This window comes from Numenius arquata, chromosome 8, assembly GCF_964106895.1.
Source record: "Numenius arquata chromosome 8, bNumArq3.hap1.1, whole genome shotgun sequence".
NCBI classification, from domain to species: Eukaryota; Metazoa; Chordata; class Aves; order Charadriiformes; family Scolopacidae; genus Numenius; species Numenius arquata.
This window is the reverse complement of record NC_133583.1, coordinates 25,681,977-25,700,292: the sequence shown is the minus strand read 5'-3', so window position 1 is coordinate 25,700,292 and position 18,316 is coordinate 25,681,977. Positions and strand designations below refer to the sequence as shown.

General features: G+C 59.9%; 1 protein-coding gene across 1 annotated transcript in view; it reads right to left on the bottom strand.

Moving 5' to 3' along the window:
* HSD11B2 (hydroxysteroid 11-beta dehydrogenase 2) overlaps positions 1-12,186 on the bottom strand; it is a 17,971-nt gene extending 5,785 nt beyond the window's left edge. Inside the window, exon 1 of the mRNA XM_074151751.1 lies at positions 11,916-12,186. Within this exon, the coding sequence (XP_074007852.1) occupies positions 11,916-12,186 (271 nt within the window). The remainder of the gene's footprint in view (positions 1-11,915) is intronic.
* Positions 12,187-18,316: the final 6,130 nt, after the last annotated feature.

The following is an 18,316-nucleotide window of genomic DNA, read 5'->3' as shown; positions in this document are numbered from 1 at the left end:
CCAGGGGCTGGCTGGCCTTTTGCCGGAGCGGCGGGTCGGCAGCAATTCCTGGGGACTTTGCAGAAGCTCCAGCCGCCGCAGTGGCTCTCCCAGGAGCAGGGCACACCGGCATCTGCTGGGATTTTAGCACGACACCCCCCCCCCCCCCCCCCCCCGGCTTTATCTATCTCTAGCAAGCAGAAAGGTTTGGCCTCCGGCACGGCCGTTGGGGTGCCCTCCTGCCCACTTGGGGAGGGTGAAGGGGACCGACCACGCGGCATTGTGTGCCCACCGCCCAGAGATGCCCCTCGCCGGCGAAAGCGGAGCCACTCGAGGGGCTGGAGCTTCGGCGAAGTCCCCTGCCACCTGCTCGAGCCGTGGCAGGGGGTGGCCACCGCTCGAGCTTCCTCGCTGCCGGGAGCCAGGCTGGGCTCACGTGCTGCCAGCTGAAGCCGCAGTCCCGGTTTGGAACGGGCACATTTCTTTCGGGTGAGTCAGGCGCTGGCTTTTTTGCCGTCTCAGGTATTCATGCTGCTCCCGCAGCCAGCACCGAGGCCGCCCCACACGGACACGTGCTCAAAATCAACACCAGGGTTTGCTGAGCGGAGATGAGAGGGGCGATAACACGTCTTCCACGACCACCCACCCGCCCCCTGCGCCCACTGCTGGCACGGGACGTGACGGAGGGCAGGGCTGGTGGCACAGGTCTGCAGCGCTCACCCCAATGTGACGTAGGAGTGGCTTCACCCCCTGAGCTGTGAGCCATCAACCCTCATCCCTGAGCCGTGGAGCTGCAGGCAACGCGTCCTCATCCCTGAGCTGCAAGCTGTGTGCCCTCATGCCCAAGCCACAAGCCGAGCATCCTCATCCCCGTGCCATGAGCCATGCACCCTCATCCTCAAGCCATGCATCCTGATCCCCGAACCACGAGCCGTGCATCCTCATCCCTGAGCTGTGGAGCTACAAGCCACGCATCTTCATCCCCTAGCCACAAGTCGAGCATCCTCACCCCTGAGCTGAAAGCCGTGCATCCTCATCCCCAAACCACAAGCTGTACATCCTCAAGCCATGTGCTGAGCATCCTCATCCCTGAGCAATGCACAATGGGAAAAGACCAGCACAGACCTGCAAAGCCTCGGTGGTCAGAAGTGCAGCTTGGCTGAAGAAGCCCCTGGAGAAGTGGCTGCAAAGCTGCCCAGAGCCCAGCGGGTGCCCGGGCGCAGCGGCAGCGCCCCGGGAGCTGCTCCCTCCACGGCCACCCCAGTCTGGGACCCTGGTGTGGAAGCTGGAGAGGAGTTGCCCCAGGACCGAGCATCCCTCTGATGGACCAGCTCCCCTGGGGTCAGCCCTGGCAGCCCCAGGGACACCCTAGGGACAAGGGCAGCCGTGGGGCATCCTTGGGAGATGCTCCATCTCTCACCAAGAGTGGAGGCAGCCAGGTGCCCGTCAGCTGGGTCGGGCACTTGGAGCAGCATCGTCCCTTCCCCAGCTCTGCAGTCCATTGCCTGGGGGCCCTGCGTGCCCCCTGCAGCCCTGCCACAGCTCCCCAAATCCCAAGACATCAATCCCACCTCCCACACAGAGCTTTCGGGCTGTGTCCCCCACCACCCTGTGCTAGACATTTCGCCAAGATGGGGCTGTCACCACTGTCACCAGCCCTGGGACAGCGCGGGGCTCAAGGACACCGTCAGCCGGAGGGGAGCCGGGGCGCCGAGGCCGAGTGGATTAACACGCTGAGCTGCTTGTTTCCATAGGCTCAAGCTCAAATCCTGCCTGGGATGCCAAGCTAAACACGGCTGACATTTTGCTCAGAGGTGTTGCCTTCTGGCCCCGGCAGGATTCACCGCCACCGCCGCCTCGGATCCAGCTTCTCCGGGTGTGGGACGGGGGGGGTTGAGCCTGGCCATGCCATGGGAAGGCTCCGCCGGGCACCCCAGCAGGCACAGCGGGAACCGGTCCCGGCTCTATCCCGGGAGCACCCTGCAGATGAGGATGCCCGGGGCGAGGTGGCACTGAGCAGGGGCGGCTGGAGCAGGATGCGGTGGGGATGGTGCCACCAGAGGGGATGGGGATCCCCAAAAGGGACTCGGGGAGGGGGCAGGGAGGGTCCCTGCGTGGGGCAGGAGGAAGAGCCCAGCAAAAGCCCTCGTGGGGAGGGCAGGGCCCTGCGGCCAACACCTCCCAGATGCCACACATGTTCGGAGCGAGGAGCGACAAAAGGGGTGATGTCAGCCCCGGGGAGAGAGGGAACAAATTCTTGGCAGGGTGCTGGGGAGAGAGGGAGGGAGGAGATGGCAGGAGCGCTTGTGACCACAGCAGCTGAGCTGCCACGGCCGCCCCCGCCGGCTCTGACCACCCATGGCCCGCACCCAGGGTCCTGGTGGGGGAGCAGGGACACCGGCAGCCCCCACTGCAGCCAGTGGCATCACCGTCAACAGGAAACTGCACTCCAGCTGGTGGCTGGCACGGCAGTGTGGTGTGCCAGCAGTGGGGTGTCATCCCCCCGCCCCACAGATGCCCCCAGGAACAGCCACCCGTTCCCCGGGCACTGGCAGATGGGGCCGGGGCGGGAGGAGATGGCAGCAGCCCTGGTGATGCTGCTGGTGGTCCTCAGCACCCGGTTTCGGGAAGCCACGAGCCCAATTAAATTAAATTAAACCCAGGGAGATGGCTCCAAATCCACACGAGCGGACAATGTACAAGCACCCCCCCACCCAAGAAGCCTGGGTGGGTGTCCCTGAAAAAGCCTCAGCTCCTTCCCAGGGCAGGACCGGAGCCAAGGGGGCCCCCCCGGAGGGAGATTATCAGCCTGGGCGCTGACAGCTCCCACAGCCTGGGGGTGAAATGCCACATCTGTGTCCCCCCCAGCACATCCTACAGGATGGGGCGGAGGCCAGGCAGCCCCCCGAGGGGACCCATGGAGCAGAAGGCAGAGCTGAGGATGCCCATCACCGCAGGGGGCTTGGGGGTGACCCGACCCCCTCCCCGCGCCGGGGACAAGGGCCAGATGGTATGAATTACAACGGATTAGCCAAGTGTTTCTGAAGCCTCACACGCCGTCACCTCCACCCCGGGGGGAGATCTCTTTCACTCAACAAACCAAAGAGAAGGGGGAAAATCTGATTTTCTGCCCAGACAACCCGGAGCAGCCGGGCAGAGGCGAGGCGGCACCCCAATGCCACGGCTCCTGAATTAAAGCCCGTTTCTCAGGAGCAGGAACCGGCTCCAGGGCATCCGTATTGGGGACCCGATGGCACAAGACCAGCTGCAAGATAAATCAGCGTGGGGAGCCAGAGCCCTCCTCATCACTGTCACCAAAAGCCACCCAGATGCCTTCCCCCCCCGACCCCGTCCCCCCTCAAAGCCGGGCAGCAGATGCTGCTTGCAGCTGGTGGAGCTAACAAAGCCAGGAGCTGGTTACATCGCACATGGCCTTGGTGCATCTGGGACAGGATGAGCCCAAACCACCTACCCCTGCATAGGGCCAGCACCCAGCCAGATGCTCGAGGAGCTCAGGATCCACCCAGGAGCTTGCAAGAAGCCTTGGTGCAGATTTTAAGCTCTGGGGAGGGCAGGTTGGCTCCCAGAGCTGCTAAACTCAGCCTAAGGGCTCACACCGGTGGGGTCAGCAGAGGCAAAAACACCAGAGTTTTCCTGGGATGGAGGAGGAATGGGCACAGAACAGCCCGGGAGGTCGGCCAGACCCAGCCCAGCAGTGATGCTGCTGCTGCTGGAGACCAAACCAGGGCTCACAAACAGGCAGGGCAGAGGAAGCACCTCTCCTCCCAGCAACGCTTCAGGGTTTCGCAGAAAAAGGGTGCAGGGAAGTTCCTAGAAGCAGCCACTCGCCGCATCTCAGGGCCAGACAGGATCTTCCCACAACTGCCGTCTCCACCGAGGGGAGATCGACTCCCCAAAAGGAGCACCAGACTCTTGCGGCCAAGGGTTTGCGCAGGGGCAGGGAGGAGCAGGAGAAGGCAGCAGCACGGGCGTCACCTGGGAAAGGGTACAGCCTGTACATCAGAGCTAATCTGGGATGGATGGATGGATGTCCCCTCTGAGAAGAGGAAGTTGTGAAGAGCTGCGGTGATAACCGGGTTAATAATCACCTTCAAGAGGGAACACGGCGAACTGGGAACACGGCGCCAGAGAAAGCCATCCATCAGCAAGAGTTGTCACTGGGAAGGGAAGGACACCCGTGGTCCAGGGACAGCGCGACAGGATCAGTGTCAATGCCAAGTGGGTGCTGGTAACACATCCACATGGGCTTTTGGAGAGGGAGAGGCTGGGTGGGAGCCAGGCTGGGAAGCTCTACCAGCCACGGCCAGGATGTGGCACTGAAGATGCTCCCAGGGAATGAGGTGGTGGCAGCAAAGCCATGGCTGGGGCACCTACCGTGCAGCATCCCCGAGCTGCAAGAGGGCTCCCCAAGGACTCCCAGTGGGCTGGAGAAACACCAATCAAGCCCCATATCCACCTCTCACATGTGATAAGCCATCAGGCCCCAGGAGCCAGCGAGGAGAGGCAGAAGGTCATGCCTAAGATCTGCTACAGGCAGGGCTAAGCCATCCACAAGCAGCAGAAGGGAAGACCAGCTCTTCTACATAGGCCACCGCGAGCCATCACCACCCCAGGACATCTCAGGGAAAGTACTTCTAGCCAGGACAGCAAAGCACCGCAGCCACCACGGGACCAGGAGAACCTCTGGCTGCACAGTGGGTCGGGTCAGACGTGGAAGAGCCCTGAACTGCCACGCAGGACATGGTGCCACTCCACCCACAGCACCGTGGAGGTGGACAAGTCACAGGGGGCTGGGACACACGGTCCCAGCAGGGACAAAGCCAGGCTGGGGCAGTGCCAACCACAGCAGCCGCTCCAAAGCAAGCCCAGGGGATCCTGATGCTGAGCAGCTCGGAGCGTGCAGCACCGTAATAAAGCTACAATGGAGTTGCAGCAGTTGAGGGGTATTTCGGTGATGAAATTCTACTTTGCCTGTGAAGTGCCATCTCATCGCTCCCCTTATCACAGGAATAAACTCCCACTACTTGCCACAAGCCCAGGCAAGCAGAAGAATAGCTGCAAGACCTGCCCATCCCCACATCACCATGGGCTCTGCAGTTGTACCAACTGTATTTTCCTCTTGCAGCTTCCAGGTCCATGTGGAGCTCAGGTTTAGCGGGGCTTTATTTTTATTTTTTAAGAAACTGAGCAAAATCACTTGTGAGCACCAGTTGAGCTTCACTCAAGACAGCTTTTGAAATACATTGAGCTGTTTAGACCTTTAGGCTAAGGGCCATACCCCCATGGCCACCTCAAGCCACACCAGCCCCTTCTATACCTGATTTAAGTTGTCCCCCCCTCGCCCTCTGCCTGCAGCTCCCACCAGCTCTTCAGAGTTTGAGGATCACAAGACTCTTCTGGTTTATCTTCCCAAAATATATGAAGGTGGCCCTCTAGATGGACATGCCTGGACATAGTTGTGCTGAACCAGGCTGAAGGGCAACACACATGCCATCACCCCCCCATGCCCTTCAGCTTGGGACAGACAGCACAGGCAGAGCCCAACCCACCAGCTGAAAGGGGGAAAGAAATCACCACAGAATCACTGCACACCCTGGATTATACAGCTTGTCCCCACCTGGTAACTGGGATTCTGGAAAGGAGTAAGCATTGGTCACAGTGTCTTTGGACAGGATCATGAGATGCAAGTCATAGAACGGTTGGGGTTTGAAGGGACCTTAAAGACCATCCAGTCCCACCCTCTGCTCTGGGCAGGGACACCTCCCACCAGACCAGACCAGGTTGCTCAAAGCCCCATCCAACCTGGCCTTGAACCCCTCCAGGGATGAGGGTGTTCATGATATGACCTTTATGCCAAACCGGAGTATGACCACCGGAGTGGAGAGACAAGGTAGGACAAATCTACTCAAGGGTATGTCTGGTGGAAGCTGAGAGACCCAGCATGAGAAGATTGCCACCACCAGAAGAAACAGAAAGGCTTGAAAGAAGAGGCTTTCAGAGCCTCTGCAGAAGACATCAGGGCAGGTACCTCCTCCGGGGCCTCAGCTCACCAGCCCCATCCCTCCTCTCCATCCCCAGCCTGCCTGGGGGATGCCACCCACCATCTGGCTCCCCTGGGTCAGCTGCCCAGCAAGAGGCCACCCCGCTGCAAAGCCTGTAAAGCTGAAAACTGCTTTTCAAGATTATAGCCTTAGAGCCAGCAAATCCCGGGACAGCACCATGTGTGATGGGGGAAGCCAGCTCCCAACAGGAAAGTTGATAAAGCTCTGGGGCTGGTGGCTCTCCAGGGGAGGATGAAGCTGAAGGGATATGTTGGACATGGAAGCACACACAGGCTGGGACAGAAGAATGGGGATTGGAGATGGTGGATATATTCTCCAGGGGGATCAGAGATGGAAGTAACAGGTACACGCTGGGCATGGTTAAAGTGAAAAGTCACAAACTATACCTATAGATGCACAACAGCAACCATCTTGGGCATTTTCCACCACTCAGGCTCCACAGCAGCACCTCAGACCTGAGATCGCAGGAAGGACATCAGGAGGTGAAGAGGAACAAAAGCCCTGTGGCCTTTCCTCCTACACATGGGTCAGCTGGGCAAGCTGAGGTCTCCCAGCTGGGGTTTTGGCCCAGCACTGAAAGAAGGCTACATGGAGAAGGCAAACACTTGCCCAGGCTTGGTGGAGGCACCTTGAAGACCCCCCCCTTACCCCGTCCATACTTAAGCCAAACCCCAGCTGGCCAAGTCCACCATCCCCATGGCTCCCAGTAGAACAGCAGAGCAGCTCCTCTGTAAACCTGAGGGGAGCTAGACTCAATTTAATAACACAATCCCAGACCTCGTTAAAGACACACTGCTGATGGGACCAGGGGGCAGCAACTGCCTACACTTCTCTCCTCCCTGAAGCATCCGTTCCCATCTGACAATCTCATTTCTGCAGGAAGTCACTGCTTTGCTGCTCTCATGTCCCTGCATAACCCCGAGGGCTGGATCAGGCCAGCTTGGGTTTCCTCCACCAGCCCCCTTCTCCCACAGCACACCACTTCGATGAGCTTTTCCTCCTAATTAGCTGCGCTCATCATTTCTGGTTAACAATGCTAAAAGAAACCACCCCGCCAGGTCTGTGTCTTTATCGGGCTTCAAAAGTGCTTATTTAATAGATAAGTGAGAAAAAGCTGAGTGCATGTATCTAAACATCTGTGGTGAGGCGGGGTGGGGGGGTAGGTCTCTATTTCTGAAGAAAAATTCTAAAAACGTGGAGGGCTGCTGAAAAAGCAGGGCAGGGGGAGAGCTTCAGCCTTGCAAAGAGAGGTAGGAAAAGCAGGTTTCCTGCTCTGCTCCCAGAAACCGGCAAAGTCCATAACTGGAAGAGTTAAATGTCACTTTTCTTTTTTTCGAATAAGCAAGAGATTGCTTGTACTGCAGGGTTGGAGTTCGGTTTTGGTCCTGTTCCCCCCCACCCCTCCCTCCCTCAGCTTGGAGGAGCAGTTGTCTCTGCTGTTAATTTTTAATAGATCCTGGAAAAACCAGAGCAGTTACAGGGAACAAGCTGATTTTCAGCCTGCACTTAACCCAGGGAAGACCCCGGGAACCTCCCAGCCGGCTTCACGGGCTCCGAAAGCCGAGTGGAAGCAGCCCATGGAGACTTACAGTGTCCTCGCACAAAGTTGTACTCATCGCGAGGCTGCCGGCAGGCTCAGCACCAAAACCAGGCTGCGATGTGCCGTGCCCTGGAGCAGGGGTGCCCATCCCGCGGCATTACTCAACAGCCTCAGAGTCTAGACCCCTGACATCTCTCAACCCCCCAGTTCGGCTGGAAAAATGGATCTAAGACAGCATCAAAGTCCGGATGGGAGTGATGCTACCAAGGAGAAGTGATTTACCTTGGCGGCAGAACAGTGAGAATCCTGACATCTGGATTGAATCACTCCATCCTGCCACAATCACCAGATGCTTCAACATCTGTTGAGTCCATGGGAAACGTCGAAGCTCCGCTTGACTGTGATCAAGTTCCAAAACCTCTGTTAACCTTGAGCATGATCCGAAGCTCTGACCCGTTTCACATTGTTAATGGGGCGTGCAATTGTAACAGGAGAGCCCCACCAGGAAAACTGGGTTTCCCCTGCGGCGGGGAAGGAGAAGAAGAAAGGAGAACATGGCAGGTTTGGGTCCGGAGCAGCCTGACCTGCCAACAGGTTTTGTTCACCAAGATGATTTGTTGGGGGACAGAATGGTCCGCAGGTGCCTCCTGGCTTTGTAGGCTCCACCGAGGAGGAAGAAGGATGCCAAGGACCCAAACCACCTCCCCCAGGCAGCAGTCCTAAGGCTTTGGGATTATTTCAGAGCCGTTGAATTCAAGTGTGACCTCCACAGAGAGAGCAACAATCCACTGTTTTCAACTTCTCAAGTGGAAGAATCAATGCATTGCTCCACAACTCGTGTCTGCCCTCCGCTCCAGCAAAGCCCTGTGGGCTCTACGGGCCAGTTTGCATCCAGTTCTTTCCAAGGACCTGCATAAACGAGGAGATTAGCTACCCTCTGAAAAACCACCCCAAGCAGTTGCACACGACAGAGCTACACAACACAGCAAGAGGCTCACAACTGCTCCAGCTCCCCGGGATGCTCACGGCCATCCCTCCGCTGCCTCCAAACACTAAATCCCATTTGTGGCGGGTGGTTCCCGTGGAATCACGGAATCTCACAGACACTCGCTAAGAGCGGAGGCCCCAAAGGATGATCCAGGCTCACGTCTGAACTGACCCAGGTCAAAACCCAACCCTGCACAAAGCACTGTCAGCCTGGAGCTGGAGAGGCCCAGAAACAGGCTCCTCATCTCCCCCCCCAGGGCTGCTCTCACAGATCATCCCCTTTGCACAGGCTACAGAGACCGGAGCACTTTTACATCGATTCCCAATGGGAAGGGGATAGGGGACACAAGTGACACCCCTCCTCTTTGCTCACACAGCTCAGGGGGACCCCATCGCACCTAAGGGCGCCCAGTAGTTGCTGGTTATAGATTTGGGAAAGGGCAGGCACACACAGAAACCAGCCCTTTGATGCTCAGAGCACAGCTGCTCCTGGTGAGCCACCGGCCCACGCCTGTGCCACTGGCCCATGGGTGCCAGGGTGCCCTGATCACATCCCGGCAGTGAGGGATGCCGGGTATGGGCTACCCCGCAGGTGGCCAGTGATGGATCAGCCTTGGGCCAGGCAGCTCCGTACCCAGCAGGGATGCCAGGGTCCCCACAGCTTCCCATGCTTGCCCAGAGCCTGTACTGGGCCGTGGGCTCGTTTTCGAGGCAGGTTTGGACTCACGGGGCTGGCTCAGGACAGCATGGAACGGCCACTGTCTCTCTCCCTCCCTCCCAGCCCTGGGCTGGAGCAGCCCATCTGGGCTCCCCTCCTCATCCTGCTGGGGCTGACCTCTCCCAGCCCAGCTGCACAGGAGGGCATTCTCCTCACTGCAAACAGCTGTGACCTCCCCACAGAAGGCAGCATTAACACTTTCCTCACCCACCCTCCCCCCATCCCCGCACCGGCCGGAGCTGCGCTCCCGGAGAAGCCGGATGGCCGGGCTGCAGAGCAAGAGCCCCGAGGTCACAGCCCACGGATAAACACAGCACCGCAGGGACTAGCGGCCACCTACTTCGCTAGCCCAGGGGATGCACCATGGGAGACCGCAGCATTCCTCGCTCCCCTCCGGCAGCAGCCGGGAGCAGGCAGCTGCCCATCCCTGCTCCGGCCGAGCCTCATGTGCAACACCCGAAATGCAAACCTGCAGCAGATGGGAAACACCACAACTTTCAAGTCCCTGCTGCTACCGCAGGCTCAGCAGCTCTGCTCTGCAGCAGCTCCACGTCTGCTCTGCTACTTTCCCACCGAGCTGCACAGTTCATTTCCCTTCATGTCCCCCCCCCTGCCCCCCCCAGACAAAGTTGTGATTCACCAGCGATGGCCAGGACCAGCACACGGGGCTGGAGCATCACCTGCAGAGCTTGGCTTGGGGCTGCTCCCAGGGGGTCTGGGAAGCTGGAAGAGCTGGGGCACCTCGCTCACGAGATGCTGCCCTTGAACCTGTGCAACTCCCTGCCGCAGGATTAAGCTGGAGGCCAAGAAATGTATACAAGAGGAAATTGTGCCCAAAGTTTTTTGGGCTGGGACCTGCGCTGCTCCGTGGCAGGCATCATGTTGCATTTTTCAGCTGATCTACAGGGTCCAGCAGGACAACCAGCACGGCCAAAGCCCTGGCCCCAGCCTCACACACCTTCACAGCACCCCCAGGCACACAACTCCACACTTCTCCCTCTTGCTTCCCACGGATAAGAGGAGGAAGACCAGGCTGCCTTTCTTCAAGACCTCACCCCTGCACTGATCTCCGCCCCCCCGCCTGTCCCCACAGGAGTCACCAGCAGCGCCCAGTTGCCAGGAGGTGTCTGGAATTAATCCGCAACAGAATCAGGCTAATTACTATGCAAATACTCCAGTGAGGGATGCTGTCCCAGGCGGAGCAGCCCTCACATCTGCCCCTTGGCAGGCACCTGCTGGAGCGGCAGCGAGGAAACGCCGATCCCGCACCGTGGGCTGCACCTCGAACCTGTAAAACCACAAAGTATTTACAGCCAAGAGCAAACACACCAGAGCTGCAGAGGTGTCACCTCAACGCACCAGGGCAAGAACACCTTGTTCCAGCCACTGACTCACTAATTATACAGGCAATGCCACAGAGCCAGGGCTGGCTTGACCCGCTGTGCCACAGGGCACCTGCGAGCGGGTGGCCGTCAGACATGTCCTCCCCAGGCAGCCCTGCCCCACCGCGGCTTTGACCTTCACTCGGTTGAATCATTCATTCATCCACTGCCTTGCTCCTCCAAGCTTCCTCCTCTGGAGAGGCCTCTGTCTGTTTCCCACGGTGCCAGAGCTGGACAAGTCACCCAGCTCTCATTTCTCCTTCTCAAAGCAAGTCCCCACCATGAGACCAAGTTTTCTAGGAAACACACAACCCTCCTTCTCCAACTTGGGGGTCTCCAAACCCAGCCCAGACATTGCCACCAGGATGCAGGTTCCCAGCCTCGGGAGCACTGCCAAGGTCATGTCCGTGGGTTTCCCTCACCTCTGCATCCGTGTGAAGCTGGCAGCATCTCCTGGCACACATCACACACCCTAGCTCCAGCACTTCCTCCTCACCCCATGCCTGCTGCCATCATCTCATAGCAAAACACCCACGGGTCCCAGCCACCTTCATCATCCTCCTGTCCCACCGCTAGGAGGAAGGAGAGGGGAAAGCACTTGCGTACCAAGATATCCCAAAGAGATCCAGCCAACAAGCCTGGGCTGGGAGTTCAGCACATCCCCTGCAGAGCCACCGTCCCTATGGAGGAGCTCTGTGCCAGGCAGCCCTTCCCAGGAACGTCCCCACAAAGAGAGGGAACAGCCACATCTGCACCCAGCAGCTCTGGGGACAGGGCTCTGGATGAAGCAGCAGCACTCAGCCCCAGGTAGCCGGCTCCCTTGTAGCCTCTAGAGATGCCATGAGAAGCTTTCTAAGAACAAGCATGGCTCCAGAGGGGAGGGGAGGACAGCCGAGGTGCTCCCAAACCAGCGGTCCGGCTCTGCGCCAGCTCCACCACGTGTCCCATTCAATCTCCCGGCTTTCAGAGGATGCAGCTCCCGGCATCGGTGGTCGATGCTCAAAGTCGAGGAGCCGCTCGCAGGGGCCGAGGCGACTCTCTAAAGCCTCCTCACCTCGGGTACAGCTTGGGCGTGGAGAGGGTGCGCTGGTGGCCGTGCCGCTCTGCCCGTGGGGTGGCACCCAGGGGAGACCCCACTCACAGCAGTGCCCACGGGACGCCCCGCTCCCCACCGACCCCACACCGGGGGGCCGTGGGGCGGCTGGGGGCCGTGTCCCCTCACTCACCTGTGACAAGGACGGCTCTGCCCGCCACCGGCAGCAGCCTGCGGGGCGATGCCCACCACAGCAGCAGGCAGGCGGCGGCGGCGGCCAGGGCGAGCCCCAGGGGCAGCGGCAGGCAAGCCCGGCACAGGCTCTGTAGCCCGGCCAGCAGCGCCAGGGGCAGCACTAGCCCCCGGCCCGGCCCCGGGGCTCGCCGGGCCGCCCGCAGCGCCAGGCTACCGGCCAGCGCCGCCCACAGCGCTCCGTACGCCCAGCGCTCCAGCCCCGGCTCCATCCCGGGCCCCGGCCCCGCCGCTGCCGCCGCGCCCGGCCCCGCCGCGCCCGTTTATAACCGCCCCGGCGGGGGGGAAAGGGGCGGGGGCCAGGACGGGCCCGCCCCCGCCAATGGGAGACGGTCGGGCCCGCGCCGGGCACCACCGGCACCCACCGGTACCCACCGGTACCCTCGGTACCCTGCGGCACCCACCGGCACCGGACCGGCATCCACCAGCGCCCCCCCACCACCCCCCGGCACCGGAACGGCACCGGACCGGCACCCACAGGCACCCCAACGACACCCCACCGGCACCGGACCGGCACCGGACCGGCACCCATCGACACCCCACCGGCACCGGACCGGCACCCTGGCGGGGCAACGGGGCTGGGGATGGCGGCGTCTTGCCCGACAGGGCACCGGAACAGCTATGGCTGGGCACGGCTCGGCTGGGCTTGGCCTGGCTGGGGACATCATGGTGCCACCTCGGTGGGCATGGCTCGGCTCGGTTCAGCGTCGCTCAGGACGTCATGCCGCCTACAACACAGCTCAGGATGGCTCAGGACAAGATGCCACCTAGGTAGGCATGGCTCGGCTCAGCTCGGCTTGGTTCAGCCCATCTCGGGACATCGTGCCACCTACATAGGCACAGTTCAGCTTGGCACGGCCACCTACAGCACAGCTCAGCTCGGTTCGGGATGGCTCAGAACACGATGCCACCTACGTAGGCACAGTTCAGCTTGGCACGGCTGGGCTCAGCACAGCTTGGGACATGATGCCACCTGGGCATGGCTCAGCTCGGTCCAGCACAGCTTGGCACGGCACAGCTCGGCTTGACACAGCGCGGCTCGGCTCAGTTCAGCACGGCTGGGGACATCATGCCACCTCGGCAGGCACAGCTCGGCTCGACTCGGCTCGGTTCAGCACGGCTTGACTCACTCCTGCTGCGGCTCGAGGTGTCATGGCACCTACAGCACCTACCCCCGAGGTAGGCACGGCTCGGCTCAGTCCAGCACGGCTCGACATGGCACGGCTCGGCACAGCTCAGCTCGCCTTGGCTCGGCCCGGCATGGCTTGGCTCAGTTTCCACCAGCGCCACCAGCATCCCACCAGCACAGGGCATGGCCTTCCCCCAGCGCCACCCCCTCCATCGGTGTCTCCCCTCACGGGATGGTGTCCCCTTATCTGCTGGGAGAGCACCATATGGGCACTGCCCCACCTGCCACCTGGGTCCCGGTGCCTTGGCCAGCTGTGCTGGGTTTTCTCCCAGTGCCCGGAGCAAAGGTGGGAATCCCTTCCCCACCGCTCTTCTACGCTGTGGGGCTAACGACCCCTGGGTGATCCCACACCATTTCTCAGCACCCTGCTCTTTGTTGGCCACCTGGCGTTATTCTGGGGCTGGAAGCTGGGCTCCTGGCTGGCCACGGAGCTGCGTGGCCCGAGAGAAGCCCAGCCGTGCAGTGCCGTGTGCCACGTCCGTGCCACCTCCGGTGAGCGCTGGCAGGAGCTCCCTGTACCGCCCCGGCCGGGGGGGCAAAGTCCTCTCCTTGCCAGGTTTATTACACAGGGTAATTGCTGCTCCTGGGCTGGCTTTATTAAGTGCCTGCTTTAATATTTCACCAAGTCTTCGTACTCGGTGATCCTTCGTGCGTCCCTGCCGCCTGGTGCCACTGGTTCTCACCACGGGCCTGACCCTTGGTGCCCTCCGTGCGGAGGGTGGGATGCTTCTGCATGCCAGCATCAACACTGGTCTCTGGTCCTGGAGGAGCCGCCAGTGCTGGCTGTCCCTGCCAGACCCCGTGAGCCCTGGCACGGCGGTGGCAATGGCAGCAGGTGCCTGTGCCATCCTTCTTGGATACCATCAGAAAAACACATTTCATCAGCAGCGACGGCGGCGGCGCTGCAGAAGTGCAGCGTCAAACAGGCTGGGGTGGTTTTGCTGGGGTGTGGTGGTGGGACCCGGTTGGGTTTGCAGCCCTGCTCTTCCGATCAGGGGAATGCCGGGAATGCCGGTGAGGTAGAGGAGGATGAGGGATGTTCCCGACAGCATGGCCGCGGGCTCTCCCGCAGGAATCCGCTCGCTTGCAGTGCTGGTCTACTGAACTCTGTGAAAATGATGGGGATGGCCACAAGGCAGAGCCTCGGGGGACTTGGGCTCTGAAAAGGACCTTGTTAAACATCCCCACCCATCGTTTCACGGGGGCTTGAAAGATCCTCTTGGAGAAAGGTTGTTTTCCAAAGATGTGGTCTCTAGAGAGAACATCCCTCACCACACCGGCCAGGGCAGAGCTGCCGGGACGTGCAGGGGAGTGTGGTGAGGGACACTGTGTTACAGAGACAGCCAGAACGTGTAGAGCCCATCCTGACGGTGGTGTTTCAGCAAGGGCTGATGTGGCCATTCCCAAATCACAACATGAATTTGCGCATCTCCTTGAGAGCTGGGTTGGATCATCCATCCCTTCCAGAGCTCCTCATGCATGGTTTTGGGATCTTTCTTCAGCCCAGGCTTTTTTCAGTGGTGCCCAGTAACAGGACAAGGGGCACCAAGCACAAACTTGAACACAGGAAGTTCCATGTTCCTCCTCCATGAGGAGGAACTTCTTTACTATGAGGGTGGCAGAGCCCTGGAACAGGCTGCCCAGAGAGGTGGTGGAGTCTCCATCTCTGGAGATATTCCAAACCCACCTGGACGCGTTCCTGTCCAACCTGCTCTGGGTGACCCTGCTCTGGCAGGGGGTTGGACCAGATGATCTCCAGAGGTCCCTTCCAACCCTGATCATTCTGTGATTCTGTGATGCCTTTCTAGTGGAACACCTCAAGATGGGTTGTAGACAGCCATGATGTTCTCTGTTGGTCACAGTCAGGGTTTTCCATGGATGGTCTCACCAAGAGGTCTGCTGGGGTGGGGCTGGACCACCAGCACCCTTTGACAGCCTTGACTGTTCCCCAGCTCTCCCCAAAAAGGCCAGCGTGCAGTTAGGGTGACTTTGGTGGCGATTCCCTCCAAGACAGCACCTGGCCTTGTTCCTCTTCCCATTGCTCAAAGTCGGAGGGTGCCTCCCAGCCGTGCTGCGCTGTTAGGAAACACTGGTGATAGCCCCATTACCTTTTGACCTACTTGAGGTCCTCCGTACCCGTTCTGCTAATTACACCTCACCTTTTTCAGGGGGAGCGGGGCTGGTTCGACCGCAGCCACCTCCCACACCCTTCCTGGGGCTGCTCACGCAGGTCCCCAGCGGGGGACACACCACATCTTCCTAGTGCTCCCCTCGCCCTAGGCTGTTCCTCCAGCTCAGTGGAGCCTCCCATGACTAACAGGTTTTGAGATAATTGTTCCACTCCCTAATCTCATCTGCAGAAGATTCATGACATTGTTTTCAAAGTGCCATGAGCCATTTCCAGGGGCTCTAAGCCCATGAGGGATGTGATTCATCTGTGCTGCTCCCACAGGTACTTAATCTTCTCCAAAACAGCAAGTCCTTCTTCCATGGCTATTATCTCCTTAGGAGATAATAGGAAACACCACCCAGGCAAGCACCTAACAGGGCACTTTTGTCTGTTCAGCACTGATGGAGACTTGTACCAGCGCTGGCTTCCTTCCACAGGCCATAGGGTATAGTCCTTCTCCAGGAGCAGTTGTCCCTGGAGAGGGGACAGCAGGGCTTGGGACTCCCTTGGCCATCACTTGTGGGCTGGATACCTACCATGGACCATCAAGTGCATGGGAAAAGGGATGCGGGAAGTGTCTCCTGTTAACTAAAGCTTCTTCTTTTCCATACCATGCCCTCGAAGAGCCCGTGGGATGGACCTCGATGGGTCCATCCTTTGTGGTGAAGATGTGGGACACTGGAGCCTGTTGGCGTCTGGGGCTAGAGACAGTTCCGGGGTGACAAAGACCATTGAACTGCCTGGAATTAACTCTCGTTTTGACCCACAGTGTCTTGCAGAGGACAGTGATTAATTACTCCCAGCATCAAATATTTGTGTCCTACCGCTGAACTTGGGCTGTTCTACTGGTTCTGGTTGGACTTTGCTGCCAGAGCGGGAGCTTCCTGTTACCATGGCTTTCTTCTCTGGGGAGGGCAGATCCTTGGGTGGCTGCGGTTCAGGCTCAGCTCCAGGAGATGTTTCCTGCACCCAACACCTTAACAGCCCTGTGATCCGTCCCCAAGCCCAGGGCGTGGAAACCAAACACAGGGTCTACCAAATCCCAGCCTGGAGGCACTTCCTATGGCACGGCCAACCTGAGCCACAGCCACCCAAGGAGCCACCTTGACCCTTTGTGCTGGGATCTTCTCCCCCTTCCCCCTGCCAGGACTTTCCATCCTTTGTTTCCAACTTATGTCTGACCATGACAAAGGACTTTTTTGGGGGCTTTCCTTATGTTTTGCCACTGTAAAACACAAGCAACCATTTGTGACCATCACCTTGCGCATGTGATGCTGCATTGGTGGGATCAGGCCGAGTCCCAGGCTTTGATCCTCCATCTGTGGAGGGTGTTGAGGCACCTCAGCTGGATGGTGGGCGCAGCACAAACCTCTCCCCAGCTCCTGGTAGGACCTCTCTGCTCCTGGGGTGCTGTGGCTGGAGCAGGTCCTTCAGGGATCACCAGGGCTGCTCCCCAGGACAGTGTTCCTGGCAGCATGGAGCATCCAGCCAAGCGCTGACCCTGGATCTGGCTCTTTGCAAATCCCCTTGTCTTCGGAAAATTCCTGCCTCCGACTTGTTCTTTTCAGGTTGCGCAGGATCCCCAGGTATTTACAAAACACGGCTCCGCTTCCAGCTGCATTCATGGCTTCAGGAGAGGTTTCACCTTCTGGGAAGCCGCTCCCCGAGCCTGACCTCCAGCTTTTCCACCCTGGTGAGGACCCTGTGTCGCTGTGCCCGCTGCCCTGCATGGCCCTGGCAGCCCCTTCAGCAGCTGGGCTTTCTGCACTGTGGTTCTCCAAACATGAGCTGCTTTTGGGCTGCAGGGACCTTGCTCCTTTCCGTGTGGCTGGGAAGCCTTGGTGACACTCCAAAGCACTCCCAGCTCTGCTAATGGCTGGTACTCTGCATCCCCCATCTCCTGGGGCTTTTGTGGTACCCATGCCAGGCTTTCTTTGCCAGCCCAGCATCACCCTCCCACCTCCTGTCTCTCCTGCACTCATCACAGGGCGTCTACCTCAAAATTAGGGCGATGGGGACAGGGGAAACGCAGCTCCCCCTTGCTCACGAGACAAATCCCAGGGGGAAGCTGGCTTGGCCACACTCCAGGTGACATCCTGCTGCCTCTGCCCCCAGGGGAGAGGGCAGTAGGTCGTCGCAGCTGTGACCTGGTTCCAGTCCCACGCCTCCGTCCTGCTGGAGAAGGCGGTTGCAGAGCAGAGCGTGCCACCAGCCCCAGGTTGCTCAAGAGTGTTGGGGCCAGGAGGTAGAGGAGTCGTCCTCCAGCTGAGACAGCAGGAGGAATCTGGGGGCGGGGGGGGGGGCAGATGCTCCTGATGCTCCTGGAAGGTGGCCAAGGTGCTCCGGTGCTTACAAGAAGCTCTCTGGATGGCTCCGACCCATGAACAAAAGTGAGGTTGTGCTGTCCCTGGTGGGAACGGTGCTTCTCGTGCGAGGTGGTGGGGCTTCATGGCAACCATGAGCCCAGGACTGCAGGTGGTCCCCCACCGAGCTCGGGGACGGCCGTGGGGACGTGCCCACGTGGCACGAGAGGCTGGAGCCAACACCAGAGTGTGGCAGCAAAGAGGACCCCCGCACCGGGTCAGGGCTGGCAGGGTGGGATGAAGGAGGTAGGGGACAACTGGGAGTGGATCTTCACCACCAAACTGCTACAGAAGAGGGGAAATGAGACAGCAAGTGGAGCCGGCCTCATCACCGCTGTCCCCTTCTCAACCCCCCCCCGCCTGGAAGGGGGCCAGGGCGAGACGGGGGCCAGGGACGAGTGCTGGAGAGACGGCCGAGCGCAGGGGGGACGGGAGCCCGTCCCCGCCAGCCAGACAAACAGCTAGGACCAAGGACACGGCTGTCATCCCAATGGGGACACGGAAGCGGCAGGATGTCTCGCTGGGGCGGGGGAGCAGGTTTGCAGCCCCCCTCCGGGTGCTGGGGAGGGGAGAAGAACAAACCCAAGGCCAGCAGCGAGCACCGTCCTGGAGAGCGGTGG